The sequence below is a fragment of the Perissodus microlepis genome, chromosome 1, assembly GCF_051167445.1.
Source record: "Perissodus microlepis isolate ML-2025 ecotype Zambia chromosome 1, ASM5116744v1, whole genome shotgun sequence".
NCBI lineage: Eukaryota > Metazoa > Chordata > Actinopteri > Cichliformes > Cichlidae > Perissodus > Perissodus microlepis.
Window position 1 is genome coordinate 38,506,765 of NC_140461.1, and position 17,629 is coordinate 38,524,393.

The 17,629-nt window shown below is 39.7% G+C and overlaps 1 protein-coding gene across 1 annotated transcript; it reads right to left on the reverse strand.

The window, feature by feature from the left end:
• Positions 1-129: 129 nt before the first annotated feature.
• Positions 130-16,194, reverse strand: il16 (interleukin 16). Its single transcript, XM_084923110.1, has 8 exons — positions 16,075-16,194; positions 7,807-8,915; positions 6,385-6,530; positions 5,985-6,150; positions 3,654-3,755; positions 1,953-2,184; positions 1,499-1,627; positions 130-1,339 (listed from the first exon to the last, which is right to left on the reverse strand). Exons 2-8 carry the CDS (start codon positions 8,713-8,715, stop codon positions 1,173-1,175), a joined length of 1,851 nt encoding a protein of 616 aa, XP_084779236.1. The 5' UTR covers positions 8,716-8,915; positions 16,075-16,194; the 3' UTR covers positions 130-1,172.
• Positions 16,195-17,629: the final 1,435 nt, after the last annotated feature.

The following is a 17,629-nucleotide window of genomic DNA, read 5'->3' on the forward strand; positions in this document are numbered from 1 at the left end:
GTTTCTTTTATTTTGGCTGTTTTCTGTAGTTTTTTCAATCTCTTTCAAATTTCATCAAAATGCAAAATGTCAATGTCAAAGGCAGCTGTGGTAGCAAGTAGGAGTGAAAACAATCAGACATCACCTGAATCCCAGTGACTAAAGCCATTTATTGAAGATACAGGAAGTTGTTCATATGACCTGATTGGTGGCAGAGGGAGTAAAACTGCTTGTTATCACATACTATACTTCAAATGTAGTCCAGTGTCTAATTTCAGGTTTTCATGTACTGCATATATGATTGGACAATGGTGACACTTGTCATTCAAGATGTAACAAACACAGGCTAAATAACTTTGTAGGTGTCATGGAGCAAAAAAAAATGTCCTCACAAAATTGCAAAGACACTGGTAATCATCTTCATCATCTCTATGACCATTAATTACCATTAATATTGTTATTTCAGGCACATGACTTAGACTGTGAGCACAGAAACTCTTTTTAATAATATTAATTAAAAAATAAAATTCAATCTAGTATATCAATTTCTGTAATTAACTTAATCTCTTAATAAGATTCAGTGTCAAGCTACTGCAGCAGTAGGCAGGTACAGGTACCTGCAGCTGTTGAGCTGCCTCCAGATTCCAAATTGATTTTGTTTGTCGCCACATTACAAGCTTTTACTGTACAAATATCATTAAGCAAGCAAGTTAAAGCAAAAATGAACCTTGCAGTGTTCAAACCCTTGCCAATTGACTGGGTTTTGTATTATTTCTCGAGATGTGCAGTTGTCCTTTAATTCTGAGAAATATTGTTTTGTTTGTGTGTTTCTTTAACCAATTTGACAGTTTTAGAGTCTTGTTTGCATATGTGGGACGTTCCCTTTTTCTCGCCACAAGATTGAAAAGCAACAACTTGTGAAATTTCACTATTTTCTTCTGAAATTCAAAGTAAGTAGATGCAAAACTACTGCATAAAAATGAAAAAATTTGCAATGTCTTTGGTATAAAACTAAAAGAATTATTAACCTGATGAGATTTTTTAAAAAACAAAAAAGAGAAAAAGTCCAACATCTGTGTCCTTGTTTGCTACTGAGGCTGCTGTTTTTTTTGTTTGTTGTTTTTGTTTGTCCTGGGGTATTTGTTTTTGTTTTTTTGTTTTTTACTTCAATCAGTGCCCATAAGCTGTGCCGGTCATTCTGCACCCCCCAGCCTCCTCTTGAGGACCACTGTGATGGGTCCTTCAGGCAAAGCCTTGATCATGTTCCATGCCTCAAATCGAGTCATGTCTTGCAGACTTATTCCCTGGACCTGCAGCACTTCATCTCCACTCTGCAGACCACTCTGCTCTGCCGCTCCCCCTGAAATATCCAAAAGACATTTTTTTTTAATAACTGTCCAAATATTACAATTACTGCTCTTTTTTTTTGGAATCAAACTCATTTTTTTTCCCAAAATAAACTACGAAAGAAACACTTGTGATAAAGTTTTTGTGAATACTGCCAGCTTCGTGAGTGCACCTGTAAAGATCCTGTTGATGACTAAAGGTCTGTCTCCATGGATTGAGCCTTTTCCTCCCTCCAGAGTAAAGCCAACACCACCAGCACATTTCTCCAGCTCCACACTCATTGGAGCGCCCCATTCCTCCACTGCGACAGCAAAGACACAGAGTATATGTAGCCTGCATAGTATTTATAATAAAAATGTCTATTCTGACCTGGATAAACCTACAGAGCTATGTCTGCATACATTTTGTGAATGTTTCTCAGTTTAAACATTTGATGTTTTCTGTGTTCTGTTGTGAATATTTGAATAAAACATATGTGTATGATATTTGCAGTCTTTGCATTCTGTTTTTATTTATTTTGCACAGATTCCCAATTCTTTGGAAGTATTGCATTTTGCTTGATGGTTGTGTGATTTCTGCTAAAATAAATTGGGGATAATAAATTTATTCCCAGTTGTCTGACTGACCAGCAGGATTTGGCTCTTCACTCCTACAGCTTCCTTCCTCTCTTCCCTCCTCCACGACTCTCTTGCAGATGACAACGACAGCCAGCTTCAGATTGCGGGCCTGACGCAGAGCAGTGGTGGCATCAGTGTGCGTGACACCCCACAGTGTTTGTCCATTTATAGACAATATCTCATCGCCTTTCTGAATTGTGCCCTCCTGAGCTGCCAGGCCACTGAGAAACACTTTGTGGACCTAAACACAAGATAATCAGTGAGACACATAGACACAAGTAGGAAACAGCGGCAAATTCAGAGATCAGGTAGAACTAGCCTTAACACAGTATGGGAGAAGTTGATTTCATATTTGTTTTATTGTTTTGTTAGATTGGTATTAAAATGAATAAAGCCAGATTTGACCAACACACTGTGGATAACACAAATCCTGACTAGACTGGAGTACGTATCGGAGTACTGGTAAACGGATGAACAGATTTTGTTTACTTGATTACTTGAATATGAATATGAATACATGAATCTATTAGTAAAGAACTTCTAATGCTGAATTACAAGATAAGGAGAAGTCCCAACTCCACTTATTACCTTCACTAAGGATCAGAGAAAGTAGAGCCTGAAATGACAGCTTCACTACCTCATTACATTTTTTTATTAGACTCAAAATTTAAATGAGCATTTTCAGTTCTTATACAACTGCTGGTAATAACTCAAACTTGTTCCTAGTGGGTGTTGGACTCTGCCAGGGTTGCACTTTGTTGCCAATTCTGTTTATAATTTTTACAGGCAGAATCTGATGGAAGGCTTCCACTTGGGTGGCCTCAGAGTCTCATCTCTGCTTTTTGCAGATGATGTGGTTCTGTTGGCTTCATCAGGTGCTTCCCTCCAGTTTACACTGGAGTGGCTCGCAGCAGAGTGTCACCACCTCCAAGTCTGAGGCCATGGATTGGATAAGAGTGGAGTGCCCACTTTGGGTCAGTGACGAGTTGCTGCCCAAGTGAAGGAGGTTAAGTATCTCGGGGTCTTGTTCACGAGTGAGGGGAGCAGAAGATTGCCAGGGGGGCATCTATGGGAGTAGAGCTGCTACTTTTCCACACTGAAAGGAGGCAGTGGAGGTGGTTCAGTCTTCTGGCAAGGATACCTGCTGGGCGCCTCCTGGGTACAGTGGTCCGGCATGTCCCACTGGGAGGAGGCCCAGGGACAGACCCAGGACACTGGAGAGATTACATGTTTTGGCTGGCCTGGGAATGCCTTGGTGTTCCCCTGGACAAGCTAGAGGAGGTGGCTAGGGAGAGGGGGGTCTGGGCTTCTCTGCTTAGGCTGCTGCCCACGCGATCCGGGCCCAGATAAACGGAGGAAAATGGATGGATGGTATGGCTCATTATCACCAACAGATGTGACGGATATATCTGTTGGTGAAGCCAACTGAATATGTCACAGAATATCAGCTGAGCAATCAGTTGATGTGGGCTTGCAATTCGATGACCTGATTTGCTGTGATTGCTGTCAATCACTGTTTCATTTTTTTCTTTTAAACATTATTTTCAGTGGATATTCACAGGATTGCACATTATTTGTACTGCATTTTAAACTAATGCCAACTTTTCAGTGAATACAGTTGCAATGCTTTTTATTTCACATTAGACAGAATAACATTTTGTAAAAAATAGATTACAATTCAGTAATATAAATGTGTAGTGTGTATCTTACAGTAACAGCTTTGTTCTCCAGGTCAGACCCTCCAGCAATGGTAAAGCCAAGCCCAGCTCCCTCGTCTTTATGAAGAATCACAACATGGATGTCCACTAGTTGCTGTGGAAAGATGTAGGTTTACTTGAGCGGCCATTTTTAAGGCATTTTTTCAACAGTAATCCACACATTTTTCTATTTTCTGGACCCTGTTTTTCAAATGTAATATTTTTACATGTAATAATAATAATACTAGTAATAATAATAATACTAGTAATAATAATAATGTATACTTTATTGATCCCCGTGGGGAAATCCCTCTCTGCATTTAACCCATTCACTCAGTGAAGCGGTGGGCAGCCATTGGGCACCCGGGGAGCAGTGTGTAGGGACGTGTATATGTAATATTTACGTAATAAATATTTATGTAATATTTATGCATATGAAATGTTGCACTTGCTTATTTAAATTTTGAGGGTTTTTTTTATATTTAGTTTCAGGAAAGTTGTTAAGATTCACTGTAGGGTATAATTTAATATTAAAATATGTATAATATAATACATTGTCAGAGGCCAATTTAAAAGGTTCAAAACAGGTTTGAAATACAACCATCCTTGTCATTTTGTTCCAAACACCAACTACAATATCCTACACAATATAGCAGAATCCAGTAAACTACGACACTGCAAACATATTTAGAGCATGTATGATACTGTGTGGTAAAGACAATCTAGCAGCATTTTATTATATAGGAAAATTCATCACCAGAAGACAAAGTGCACAGCGTAACAAAATCAATCATGAATAATCTGTTAACATTTTTCAGTATCCCTCATCCCACACCACTCTGCATTTAATCATAATTATTATTAACCTCTGTCTCTCTTCCACAGCATGTCTTTATCCTGTCTTCCTTCTCTCACCCCAACCAATCACAGCAGATGGCCCCGCCCCTCCCTGAGCCTGGTTCTGCTGGAGGTTTCTTCCTGTTAAAAGGGAGTTTTTCCTTCCCACTGTCGCCAAAGTGCTTGATCATAGGGGGTCATATGATTGGTGGGTTTTTCTCTGCATGTGTTATTGTGGGGTCTGTCTTACAATATAAAGCATCTTGAGGCGACTGTTGTGGTGATTTGGCGCTGTATAAATAAAATATTTTTGTTATTTATACACACAAGTAACAAACGCATTGTTCAAGAGAAATGTTAAATCCTCAACCTATCTTTCAACATGTCTGGTGAAAATATGTGTACTTTATTGGTCTTGGACAAGGGCATTTCAAAATTGCTCAATAGTGCCACTTACAACATCTTTATCAAAGTACTACAGACATGTAGCACACAGTTTGAGCAAAGTTTATTAGTCCTTTATTTATCCAGGTAAAATCTCATTGAGATTAAAAATCTCATTTCCAAGAGAGACCTGGCATCATGGCAACAAATGTTAATGTTATGTAAATGTTAATGAATTTTTGTACACATGTGTAATATGGCAGGTTGGATGAAATGACCCAAACCCAACATAAAGTCCACCATTTTGAATTAAAGATAACATTTTAGTACCAATTTTATCATTTCCTGTAGTCACACATTTTCAGACTCCTCCTAGGGATAATATCAGACCGGCCTAATATTTGGCCCAAAACTTGGGTGATGTTAAATTATGATGCTTTTGAGCTTTTGTTGAAAGGCGTATCCGTGGCATCGTGGCAGATTTCTACCATTTGCCATGAAATTTATTTTGCAGGCATTCACTTATATATCTATTTCATTTATATTCTGCCAAATCACAACAGCAGTTGCCTCAAGATGCTTTATATTGTAAGATAAAGACCCTATAACAATACAGAGAAAACCCCAACATCAATCAAATGACCCCCTTGGAGCAAGCACTCGAGTGCACCATTTCCGCCTCTCAAGGAACTGTATGAATTACTGGGCATTAAATCTGTCCTGGTCAGCATCTACCACCCGCAGACTGACAGGGTGGTGAAGGAACTGAGTAAAACTTTAAAGTTAATTTTTCCTAAGTTCATTCACGAGGATGTATGCAAATGGGATCACTGGTTAGACCCTCTGTTGTTTGCAGTGCAGGAGATGTCCCCGGTCTCCACAGGATTTTGTTCCTTTCGGTTGTTGTTTAGCAGGAAGCCGTGGTGGGTTGGATTTAATTACAGAAAATTGGGAGGAAGATACTTTATTTCAGTCTTTTTTTGTCTCCATTACTAAAGTTACATTTTGTTACTTCATGATGTATAACTGAAAATGTTAATCTCTTACAATTTTTACAACTTGTCTCTAAAGATGTTGTGAATTAATGGAACTGTGATATACGACATGTCTTTTTTGTTTTTACCTTCAGTGTTTCTTCATCTAAAGCCTCAACTTCCTGAATCATCTTCTGTATTTCCTGTGATTTGATAGCTGAGATGACAGAGTGCGCAGAAGCAGAAACAGAAGCAGTCTCGTTGTGAACTCCACCCTCCCCTCGATCAGTGATGCACTCCCTCAAAGTGAACAGGCTGTATTTATGGAGACAGAAAGGCATTAGATCTGAGGAGTGTCAGTTACCCACGAGCACAAGCATAGGTACAAGTATAGAACTGAGCTCTATTTAACATGTTTTTAAAAATTAACTACTCCTTCTTTGATTAAACTGGGAGTATTTGTTAACTTAAGCCAAATTCCCTGAGAACAAAAGTTAAATAACAAAGCAGAGCATTTTGCATGTCCACATGTCTCAACTGAAGTGATACCTGAAAGAGAATCCTCTGCCTGACGTGTCCAAGGCTAGATCAGACTCCTGCTGGTTAATGGAGTCCAGTGAAGAGGTGTCCTGCAGGTTTGCGGAGGAAGGATTACCTCCACAGACGGTCAAAGAGCACATCAATGCTTGTGACACCTGTAACAAAAACACACTAAATCAGACTGACACAAATTTAAAATCATGTTATTTTTGTGGTGAAACTGTAAACATACAAAGACAATTACATCGGAAAGTCCAACAAATATTTTGAATCTGTATATTGTAAATCGACCTTTGCTGATTTATGTGGAAGCCCATTCTTCTGTTTAGGTTAGGGAGACAGGTAAGAGGCCTGGATTTTCTTTTGGATTCCTCATGATAGGTAAGTTAGTTTTGTTTTATTTCTAGAGCTTTTTGTTTGTTGTTTTGGTGATGCCCACCAGACTAATAAAATATTTGGTTGTTGTAAAACTGCAAACTCTGTGGCAGCCTTGGTCCTTCCTTGGGACCAGGAAGCAGGTGCAATGTCTTTTTGTGTTGCTCTCTGGTTTTCTCTAGGCTGGGGTGTAACAGCACACACAACAGATACACAACATACATTCACCCTGCAGGAAAACGAGTGAAGGAGACCATTACAACCAAGCTGGGTTTGTTGGGTGCAGAGGTTGAAGAAACTTCCTCCCTTTCTTTAAAGGTGATGTTCCATTGACCCACTGAGAGGAATCACTTCGGAAACATCAGGAAAACTGGAGCTCATCCCAGGGATCAACTAGGATCATAATCTTCACCAGGGGCTCCCTCAGAGAGAAATCTCCTTCTCTACTGTAGATGAACAAACCCAGCACTTTAGGAACACTGTTATACTGATGTTTGCTTTGTGTGATGGTAGAGTCACTTCCCATCATCCTCAGATAAAGCGCAGAGGCTCTGGACTTTTACAGAATGGTTTTATATCCAGTCCTGTAGAAAGTGCCAGGTGGTTCGTGCCAGGGTGTTGGGCCTCTGATGGGGTCAACTGCCTGTCGCCTGTGGTTCGTTGAGACTCTCACTCTTAGGCCGTGGGTACCCCATCTGGGGCCTCCCTCCTTTTCCTGCTGGGATGGACACACAGCCAGTATGTGTGGTCTTATGTCTTCTGTACTCCTGGGGCTATGGATGGCCCGGATCTTTCTCTGTCTGCCTCTGGCTCCTGGGGGGCGCTATGATGACTTCCCACCCCTCATACAAAGACACTCACTCCTACTCACAAACACCACAAAAAGATTGTTGATTTGTGTATCTGTCCATTTTCACATGTAAGCGAAGCTGGTAGAGGAACAAAATAATATTGTACTGATAAATGTTAAGGCTGAATATTCCCAAACTTGGGAATATTCAGCCTTGACTATATAAAATAAACACAATATATAGTTTCCCCCATGTGTGAGATTACCTGATTACTGAAGGTAATTATTTTCCCCAAGCTTTCACTCTCTGGGTTGCTCACGGTGTTACTCTCTGTGGTCGGAGCAGCATTCCGAGCAGTCCTTGACAGCTTTCCTTCCTCCTCTGCCCAGTCAGAGCTATTTTGACCTTCAGTTTGATTGGATCTCATCGATGTTTCAGAACACTCAGAATCCACTCTTTCAAGCTCAGACTCCAGTTTGGTGGGTAAGGCTTCACTGCTGTCATGCGCTGGAGCAGACTGATAATCATTTATCCCTGACTCCACATCAGTGTTGATAGTCTGAGAATACATGGAATCAGTGGTAGACTGATTAAAACGAGTTTCATCTTCAGAGGACTTTTCTGTTGTTTGTTGACGAGCTTCATTGCTGGCTGAGGCAATGGCACAGGGCGCAACAGAGGCAGGTATGTTGTCTTCCTCCTTACTAGGTGCTGGATCTCTGGACTGGATCTCTCTGGAAAATTCAGTTTTGTTCTTCACATTATCTCCATTTGAGGCAGAATAGGAAGAGCAAGGGGCTCGGGATCCCTTCTCCACTGGAGAGAGGGTTGTTGAAGGAGCCAATGGTCTTCTGTTGCTCCCCTTTTCTGGAGCTTCTGGACTGGAAAAAGTCTCAAAAGAGTGAATCCTTTGCTTGATTGATTGGTTGGTTGCAGATGATGCAGATCTGATACCAAAGTTTCTGCTGAAGCTTGCAGCAGATGTTTGCTCTGATGGTTTTGCTTGCGTCTTCTGGTCCTGCTCATCCTTAATTTTCCTCAGACTCTGGCGAAACCAGGCAGGTTTGGGTGCCACTGGAGGAGCCTTTTTAAGTTCTGAAGGAGTTTCAGATTTATTTTCAGGAGTCATTGTGACTGTGTCATCGACCTCAAGGACATTCTCTTCGTCATTCATTGTAGCAGAAAGGCCGTGTACATTAACAGTAACTCTACTGTCTGTAACGTGTGGGTAGTGATTCTCGGGCAGCTTTTCAGAGGAGGTGTTCTAGTGAACCCAGGGATCCCAGAGCTGTTCTTGGATAGGGTGACCAACACAGGCCTGTCTCTTTAGAGTTTTTCTCTTTGGCTGTGAGCAGTGAACAGCTGATGAACTACCTGTACAAAAGACACAGACAAAAACAAAATAATTTATTGTGCATTTGAAACATTTCATGTCACAAACTCAAAATCTAAATAGTTTTAACTTAAAGGTGGATGCATCTTAAAATCCACCAGCTTAAGAAAGACCTCTTGGGTTGGAATCAGAGTTAGGGTATGTCAACTTCTTTGTAAGGCATTTTTCTGTAGACACTGTAATGTCAAATTGTATAAGACTTAATTTGAATTGTTATATCTAGTTCAGGGGTGTCAAACTAATTTTACATCATGGGCTACATACACCACACTTTGATCTCAAGTGGGCCTGACCAATCTAAAGAAGTTACATATTTAACTGCTTTTCTACATAATAAAGAAAAAGCTGCTGTGGTAAATAAAGGAATCTGTCAGCACGAATCTTTGAACTTCTTCTTTTTCTGTTTTTTAACTGTTGTAAGAAACATGAAATTTCTATAGTAGAAAGTGAAAACAGAAACTTTTCTGTTTTCACAAAGTTACAGAGGTTTTATTGGAGACATAGCTTAGGATTTGCAATTTGCCATAATTTGTGAAAGTAGAAATTTCTCCCATATTGAACAGCAGGAATTAGGTTTTCTTGTCAGAGGTCGTTTTTAGGGAAAAAACAAACAAACAAAACAAAAACAGCAGCCGACAACACTGTACACAACAGCAGACCAGTGCGTAATAAGCATGGGAAACTGGCCTCAAAGTACACTGAGAGATAGAGCTGTGCAGGAAATGGGATTTTATTCTGGTGGAAGCAAAACTGCAAAGTAAGAGAGAATTCATAACAATGTTTATCAGACATGAAGTGCAGTCTTGGTCTTCTTTTGCTGCTGGTTCAGTGAATTTTGGTTGGAAAGTGACAAAACCTGCAGTTTCGTAACTGCAAAATTACAAACAATTACAACATTTAAAAAACAAAACAAAAAAGCAGCCCCTGCACTATGTTTAATCTATAAATCTGAAATTTGACAGCCTCATATAAAATATCAACACAATCAAAACAGTCTTTTAGAGCCATCTCCTAGAATCTCTTAGAACCCAACAGGAAGTCAACCATGTTGAGTCTACTGACTAATTTTGGCTACATATTTCGCCATTTCTGGACCTCGTACTTTAACAAACTCCTTGTAGGGATTTCATCAGATCAACATGATCTTCAGTGAACAGAATGGCTGGAATGCAAAGCTTTTGAGGTTTTTGTGAAAGGACATTGTCATGGCAGCACACCAAATTTCGATCACTTAAAATGAGACTGCTGTAACTCAGTGACAGATTCTGCAAACTCCAGCAGACTTGACAGACATGATGAGAATCCGGATTGATATGCCATATATGACCTATTTTATTGGTTTCATACATGAGAGTTTCAAAATGGCACCTTATGCATTTAGAAAGTCCTAAGGAAACACAGTATGAGCTACAAGAATGAAATTTGGTACACCTGTGTAAAATAATAAGGAAGGAAGGACACAAAAGTCCTTCCTAACAGACTTCCTTATTAAGTCTGTTGGGCCCTTGTTGGGACCATTTTTGCAGGATGTTTTACACTTTGGGATACAGTTTCAAGGCAACAGCCTCACACTGGTACAGGAAAGCCTCAGGGAGTTGGTCTTAAAGTTACATCGAAAACTGAGTTTTCAGGGCATGACCCTGGCGGTATGGCGAATTTCAATGTTTCACCATGAAGCAAGAAATTGCTCTAACTCAGATAAATCTAGTCCAGTCTCTCCCAAAATTCACAGGGATGATGAGAGATTGGCACACACCTTCAATGTGATATTTGCTTTCCAGTTCTATAGCGCTTATCAGTAGTTGTTGCAAAAAGGCGCCAAATTTAAAAAAAATATGTTTCTTTATTTTATTTATTTATTTTAGACAAGACTGGTCCTCATAAAATATCTAGACACTTGGCCCAGTGTTTATGAAAGCTTGACATATACCTTGTGTCACCACATGTTTTAACTGTCAAAGCTCTTCCCACTGAATTTATTGACTCATTAAAATGGCACATAAATATGTACATAAAGTTCTCCAGTAAGGCATGAAAAGTTGATAAATATTTGCAGATGTCCATCTCTGTAGAAACCTGTAGTTTTTTCATTATGGCTCAACTGTAATTACGCCACAAAAAATAGTTTAAAAAGAGGAACAATAGGCAACAATCAACATCATCTGTGCACATGTAAAATTCACCTGCCTATTAGCTTGCATGTACTACTTCCAGCACTGTCACTTCACAACATCATCCTCAGAAAGATCACTTCTGAAGATATGAAAAAAGTATTTCATTTTGCTCACTGTTATATTCTGGTCTCATTCACGACAGACTCCAGAATATCGATTTCCTGCCCAACAGAGTAGTAAGATTTATTAACAAGTCATGTGACTCAGATTGACTCTCTGCCATGTACAACAACAACATACAGCCTAACGTTCCGGCCCAACACTCACTTACTTGTGTTAAACGTCCGTGTAGCAACACAACCTACTGTGGAACACATCTCATCCTGTAGACAACAATTCACATTATTACACTCACCACATCCAATACTTGGTCTGCTGAATAAAATCATGGAACATTTACAGTGACTTGCAAAAGTATTCGGCCCCCTTGAACTTTTCCACATTTTGTCACATTACAGCCACAAACATGAATCAATGTTATTGGAATTCCACGTGAAAGACCAACACAAAGTGGTGCACACGTGAGAAGTGGAACGAAAATCAGACATGATTCCAAACATTTGTTACAAATAAATAACTGCAAAGTGGGGTGTGCGTAATTATTCAGCCCCCTTTGGTCTGAGTGCAGTCAGTTGCACATAGACGTTGCCTGATGAGTGCTAATGACTAAATAGAGTGCACCTGTGTGTAATCTAATGTCAGTACAAATACAGCTGCTCTGTGACGGCCTCAGAGGTTGTCTAAGAGAATATTGGGAGCAACAACACCATGAAGTCCAAAGAACACACCAGACAGGTCAGGGATAAAGTTACTGAGAAATTTAAAGCAGGCTTAGGCTACAAAAAGATTTCCCAAGCCTTGAACATCCCACGGAGCACTGTTCAAGCCATCATTCAGAAATGGAAGGAGTATGGCACAACTACAAACCTACCAAGACAAGGCCGTCCACCTAAACTCACAGGCCGAACGAGGAGAGCGCTGATCAGAAATGCAGCCAAGAGGCCCATGGTGACTCTGGACGAGCTGCAGAGATCTACAGCTCAGGTGGGGGAATCTGTCCATAGGACAACTATTAGTGGTGCACTGCACAAAGTTGGCCTTTATGGAAGAGTGGCAAGAAGAAAGCCATTGTTAACAGAAAACCATAAGAAGTCCCGTTTGCAGTTTGCCACAAGCCATGTGGGGGACACAGCAAACATGTGGAAGAAGCTGCTCTGGTCAGATGAGACCAAAATGCAAAACGCTATGTGTGGAAAACTAACACTGCACATCACTCTGAACACACCATCCCCACTGTCAGATATGGTGGTGGCAGCATCATGCTCTGGGGGGGCTTCTCTTCAGCAGGGACAGGGAAGCTGGTCAGAGTTGATGGGAAGATGGATGGAGTCAAATACAGGGCAGTCTTGGAAGAAAACCTCTTGGAGTCTGCAGAAGACTTGAGACTGGGGCGGAGGTTCACCTTCCAGCAGGACAACGACCCTAAACATAAAGCCAGGGCAACAATGGGATGGTTTAAAACAAAACATATCCATGTGTTAGAACGGCCCAGTCAAAGTCCAGATCTAAATCCAATCGAGAATCTGTGGCAAGATCTGAAAACTGCTGTTCACAAACGCTGTCCATCTAATCTGACTGAGCTGGAGCTGTTTTGCAAAGAAGAATGGGCAAAGATTTCAGTCTGTAGATGTGCAAAGCTGGTAGAGACAGACCCTAAAAGACTGGCAGCTGGAACTGCAGCAAAAGGTGGTTCTACAAAGTATTGACTCAGGGGGCTGAATAATTACGCACACCCCACTTTGCAGTTATTTATTTGTAACAAATGTTTGGAATCATGTCTGATTTTCATTCCACTTCTCACGTGTGCACCACTTTGTGTTGGTCTTTCACGTGGAATTCCAATAACATTGATTCATGTTTGTGGCTGTAATGTGACAAAATGTGTTCAAGGGGGCCGAATACTTTTGCAAGCCACTGTAGCTTCTGATGCTTCTTAGTTGTAGCAATCACAATAACACTCTTTTTTTAGGGTTAAACACAATATCATACTGGGCACCATAACTAGCACAAACTCTTAAGTAATCAGCACTGTGGTGGGACAAAATGACCACATCATCAACGTACATTAAATGATTAATAAGAAGGTTGCCCACCATACAATCAGTCTTACAATCATTTAACTTGACAGAAAGATCAAGATCACCAACATACAAATACAATAATCCACCTTGTCTGACTTCTGTAGATGCAGAAAAAGGTTCAGATACCTCTGTACCCAAATTAACTTGCATAGTTTGATGTAAATACCAAAAGTGTAAAATCCTTTATCCATTTGATATGCAGGGACCCCTCTGCTTTGCAATTTAACAAACATCTTCAGTTGATTAACTCTGTCAAATGCTTTGGAAGCATCTAAAAACATTTCACCTCTCATCCGGGAAGCTTCTTCAGTTCCAAGCAATTGGTGGAGAGTCCCAGATTTTCAGCCCTATTGGGAGTGTCCCTAAGATAGTCCTGGACCCATCCCTTTTAAGGACACTATTTAGTGCATGGCTTGGACACTCCCAATAGGTCTTAAAATCTGGGACTGTCCACCAATTGCTCTGAGAACGTTCACAGACATTACAAAAGCTCCCTAATTTTACATTATACTCAAAGTTAGAGAGTGTGGTTATCTGTTAAAGGCACTTTAAAGATACTTTAGATACTTTAAAGTCTTTTTTCCAAAAAACTGGCCCCCATACAGTGGCCCCTATCAGACGGACTCTGTCCTTAGTCCCACCATGTGTCTCACGTGGGTGAAAACCTCTCTCCCCCAATCAAAAAGTATATACGGACAGACACATTTGTAGGATCATAAATCCCACTTTATTCAACTCATTCTCACAAAGTCTTTTTTCTATGTAGGTGATTTCTATGTAACATTTACACACATACTCCAGAAGATGTATCAGAGAGCAACAGGGGTTAGTATCTTGGCCAAGGTTATTTGGCATGCAGCCGGGATCAAACCAGCAACCTACTGAGCTACAGCCACCAGATAAAACCAGTTTGCAGGGAAATCTACACTGACAGGTCCTTATAAAGTCCGCTAACATGACAAACCACCTTCAAAAATACCAAGGCGGTTTTCTTACCCACCTATCCACACACGCAGTGAAATATACTCACACACAGAAACACACACCTCACCCACACACACACGGTACACACACACTATATAAGCTAAGACAGCAGAGTTTTGTTCTGTATTTCAGCATATAAATGAAAACAAATATGGCATCTCAAACTGACCAGCAATCTCTCTCTTCATTATCTCAGGGATAAAATAAGCGCACATCATTACACATTTTTGTTAATATTATGACATATTTTCACTGTTAAACTGTAGTTTTTTTCAAAACACATCTACATTTCCCTGTTATTGGTACTACAAATACTCAAACATTCTCAAAACTTGAAACAAAACCCAACTACTTCAATTCAATTCAATTCAATTTTATTTATATAGCGCCAAATCACAACAAAAGTCGCCTCAAGGCACTTCCTGATTTTTAAGGAAACTTTCATATTTTTTTTTACTTTTATTTAAAATTAAAATTTGCTTGAAGATTTTGGGGAGTTAAAGGTAGATAATTAACACAGCTAGTAACACACACTTTGCACTGTTTTTTGTTTTTCCATATTTGACTTACAGGCGTCATTATTGAGAAAATGCATTTGTTAGACTGGACAACTCCCTACCTCATACTTTTATTTGAAGGAATATACGAGATAGAAAAGAAATTGCAGCTAGTAATCAGCCATTCCTTGATTTGCGTTGTTTTATGCTTGCACAAGCACAAACAATGCTGGTCCTACACATTTTATCACCATGGTTGTGGGGGAACGTTGTCTCGATTCACTCTGTATTGTACCACTGCACATGGTTGAAATGACAATAAAGCCACTTGACCTGACTTGACTTGATAAAACAATGCAAATCAGTACTCAGTACAGTGCAGCACTGTTAAACAGTTAAACAGTGCTGCACATTGTTTGATTGCCAGTTAATTTGAGTGTATTTTTAAAACATGTATACAAATAACAATACTTAAGAGAATTGTGTATTTGGTTTGTGTCAGTTGTTGAAAATAAATCGTATTAGTTATTAAAAATGTTTATGTTAACGTAACATGTTCTTTCAGTTTGTATCAAACCAGAGAGATGCTAGCTTAAGAATACTAATATGAATTTATACAATGCAGAAAAACAATGTTGTGGTAATATTTTGTCCATATTGCCCAGCTCTACTGAAATGCTTTGTCTAATATGATGATCGCTGTGTGATTATTAGGTGATTCTAACGATTCTCACAAATTCTCATGATTTGTGTCAGGCAGAACTGATTGAGTACATAAGTGTTTACAACCAACCTTACTTGACATCTTTGACATTGTGTGATGTCATCAGGAAAGTATGTATGATGCTGTCAAGACTAATTTTTTCCAAGCTGTATACCCACGTATCATCATTCCTCTTTTGCTTTGTTATTATTACAGTCTTTGACAGCTAAGCAGTAAACAGAAAAGGACACCAGGGTCCAAGGATTCATCTTTTTCCTTTCATTTGATATTCTTCCTTGAAGAATGAAAGGAGCTGACAATCGCTGACAATTTTAGTACAGCTCCAACCTGTTATTAGGAGCACTGCTGCTGCCCTGGATAAAGTCACGCCTTTTCTTTTTGTTTGGTGCTTATGGGTGTGTGGATGTTGTGTGTGTTTTGTGATGTATTTATCCTGTATGACAAACTATACAGAGAAAGACAAATCCTGTATTGAAAAGGAAATGAACAGTCTTTTACTTTCTGATTAAATGCTAATCGCCGCAGTACCAGGCGGAGTTTGCTGTAACATTTTTGGAACAATTGCATTGTCAGCTTGTTCTATAGTTGCATTTATGTGGATAAATAATAGGTAACAGTACCTTGTCTCCGTCCTGTATCTCGACTGTTGTCACTGCACAGCACAATGTCTGCATGAGCGAAACCCTTGCTCGTCTTCGAGTGTTCACGTTCTTCTTCCTGCTTCACAAACAGGAAACATTGTATCACAAGAACTTCTCTAGCAGCAACCACAGAGAGGTGCAACAACGTACCATACTTCCGTTCAGACATTCAGCTGAGCAACTGTTACTTGACTTTTCGAAGCAATACCTTCCCACACATATGTATGCACAGACATGGCGATATCGATACAAAAACTAAATGAATTAATAAAAGGAAAATACAATGCTGTTTAACTATAACTGTACTGTAGTTGTTATGCACAGTACTCGAGTAGAAAAGCAACAACCATCATATTTACCTTTCACACTCTTGAGTAACACACTAGGTTTGTCAGAGTGGGCAATAAACTGAACTGAGGGTTTGATATCTTGCCCAGGGATACTTTGGCATACAGACTGGAGCAGCCACGGCTCAGACCACCATTAGTGGATGACCTTTTCTAGCTTCTAAACGAGAGTCACCCCATTCGCTTAATAATCCAATGAGTTCCAACTAACAAACCAAATAAAGGCTGCTTTATTAGAAGGCAGATGTAAAAGTGTAGATATTAAGCACTTTACTGCCAAATGATATTAATACAGTAATTAAGTTAAATGACAGGGTTAGGTTTCCTCACATTTCTAAAAGCCAAACCACACAGCAAGCTTTCAGTAGCAAAAAAATGAAAGTCACATTTCTTCACATACAATTCTTAAGAGTAATCCCAGAATCTTTTGCAGGGTTTTTATATACTGATAAAGAGCTAGAGGAGGCGTGAGGAGTGGAGTGAGTCACATGGTAGGTCACTCGTTGCATCTGTAGGATCATTAGTGCACTGAGAGAAACATGATTACTTACACAGGTTTAGCGTGCTAAGAAAAGGCAGCACAGTAAGATGGCAGCCGTTTCTGCTGATGCATTTCAGGGTAGGAACTTAGAGTGGAAGTGAAACGATTGTGATCTGTCAGTTTCATCTCGCATGCATGTTTTCAACTTCCTTATATGGGCACTAAGCTTAGACGCTGTTTGCTAAACAAACATGAACGATGAGACAAGGACGTCTCAAAGCAGAAGGCCAATACAGCAAAACAAGAAAACAACAAGAAAAAACAGAAACTGGTTTTCACCTCATTGTACGCTTTGCATGAGTGTGTCCCTCTCAGCTTTTATCATTCAAATTGCTTCTTAAACACAGAAAGCATCACAGATCACACATCATCACAGCACAGAAACAGCTTTAGTGAAGGTTACAAATGATCTTGTTATGGCCTCTGACAGTGGACTCATCTCTGTGCTTGTCCTGCTAGACCTCAGTGTGCATTTGATATTGATCAATAATATTTTATTACAGAGATTAGCTCATGCTGTAGGTATTAAAGGTATTGATCAGCAGTAGATTAAATCATATCTTTCTAATAGTCTCCAATTTGTTCACATAAATGTTTTTACGTGCAGAGCCCACTTTACATACTAAATTTAATTATAGAAACCACA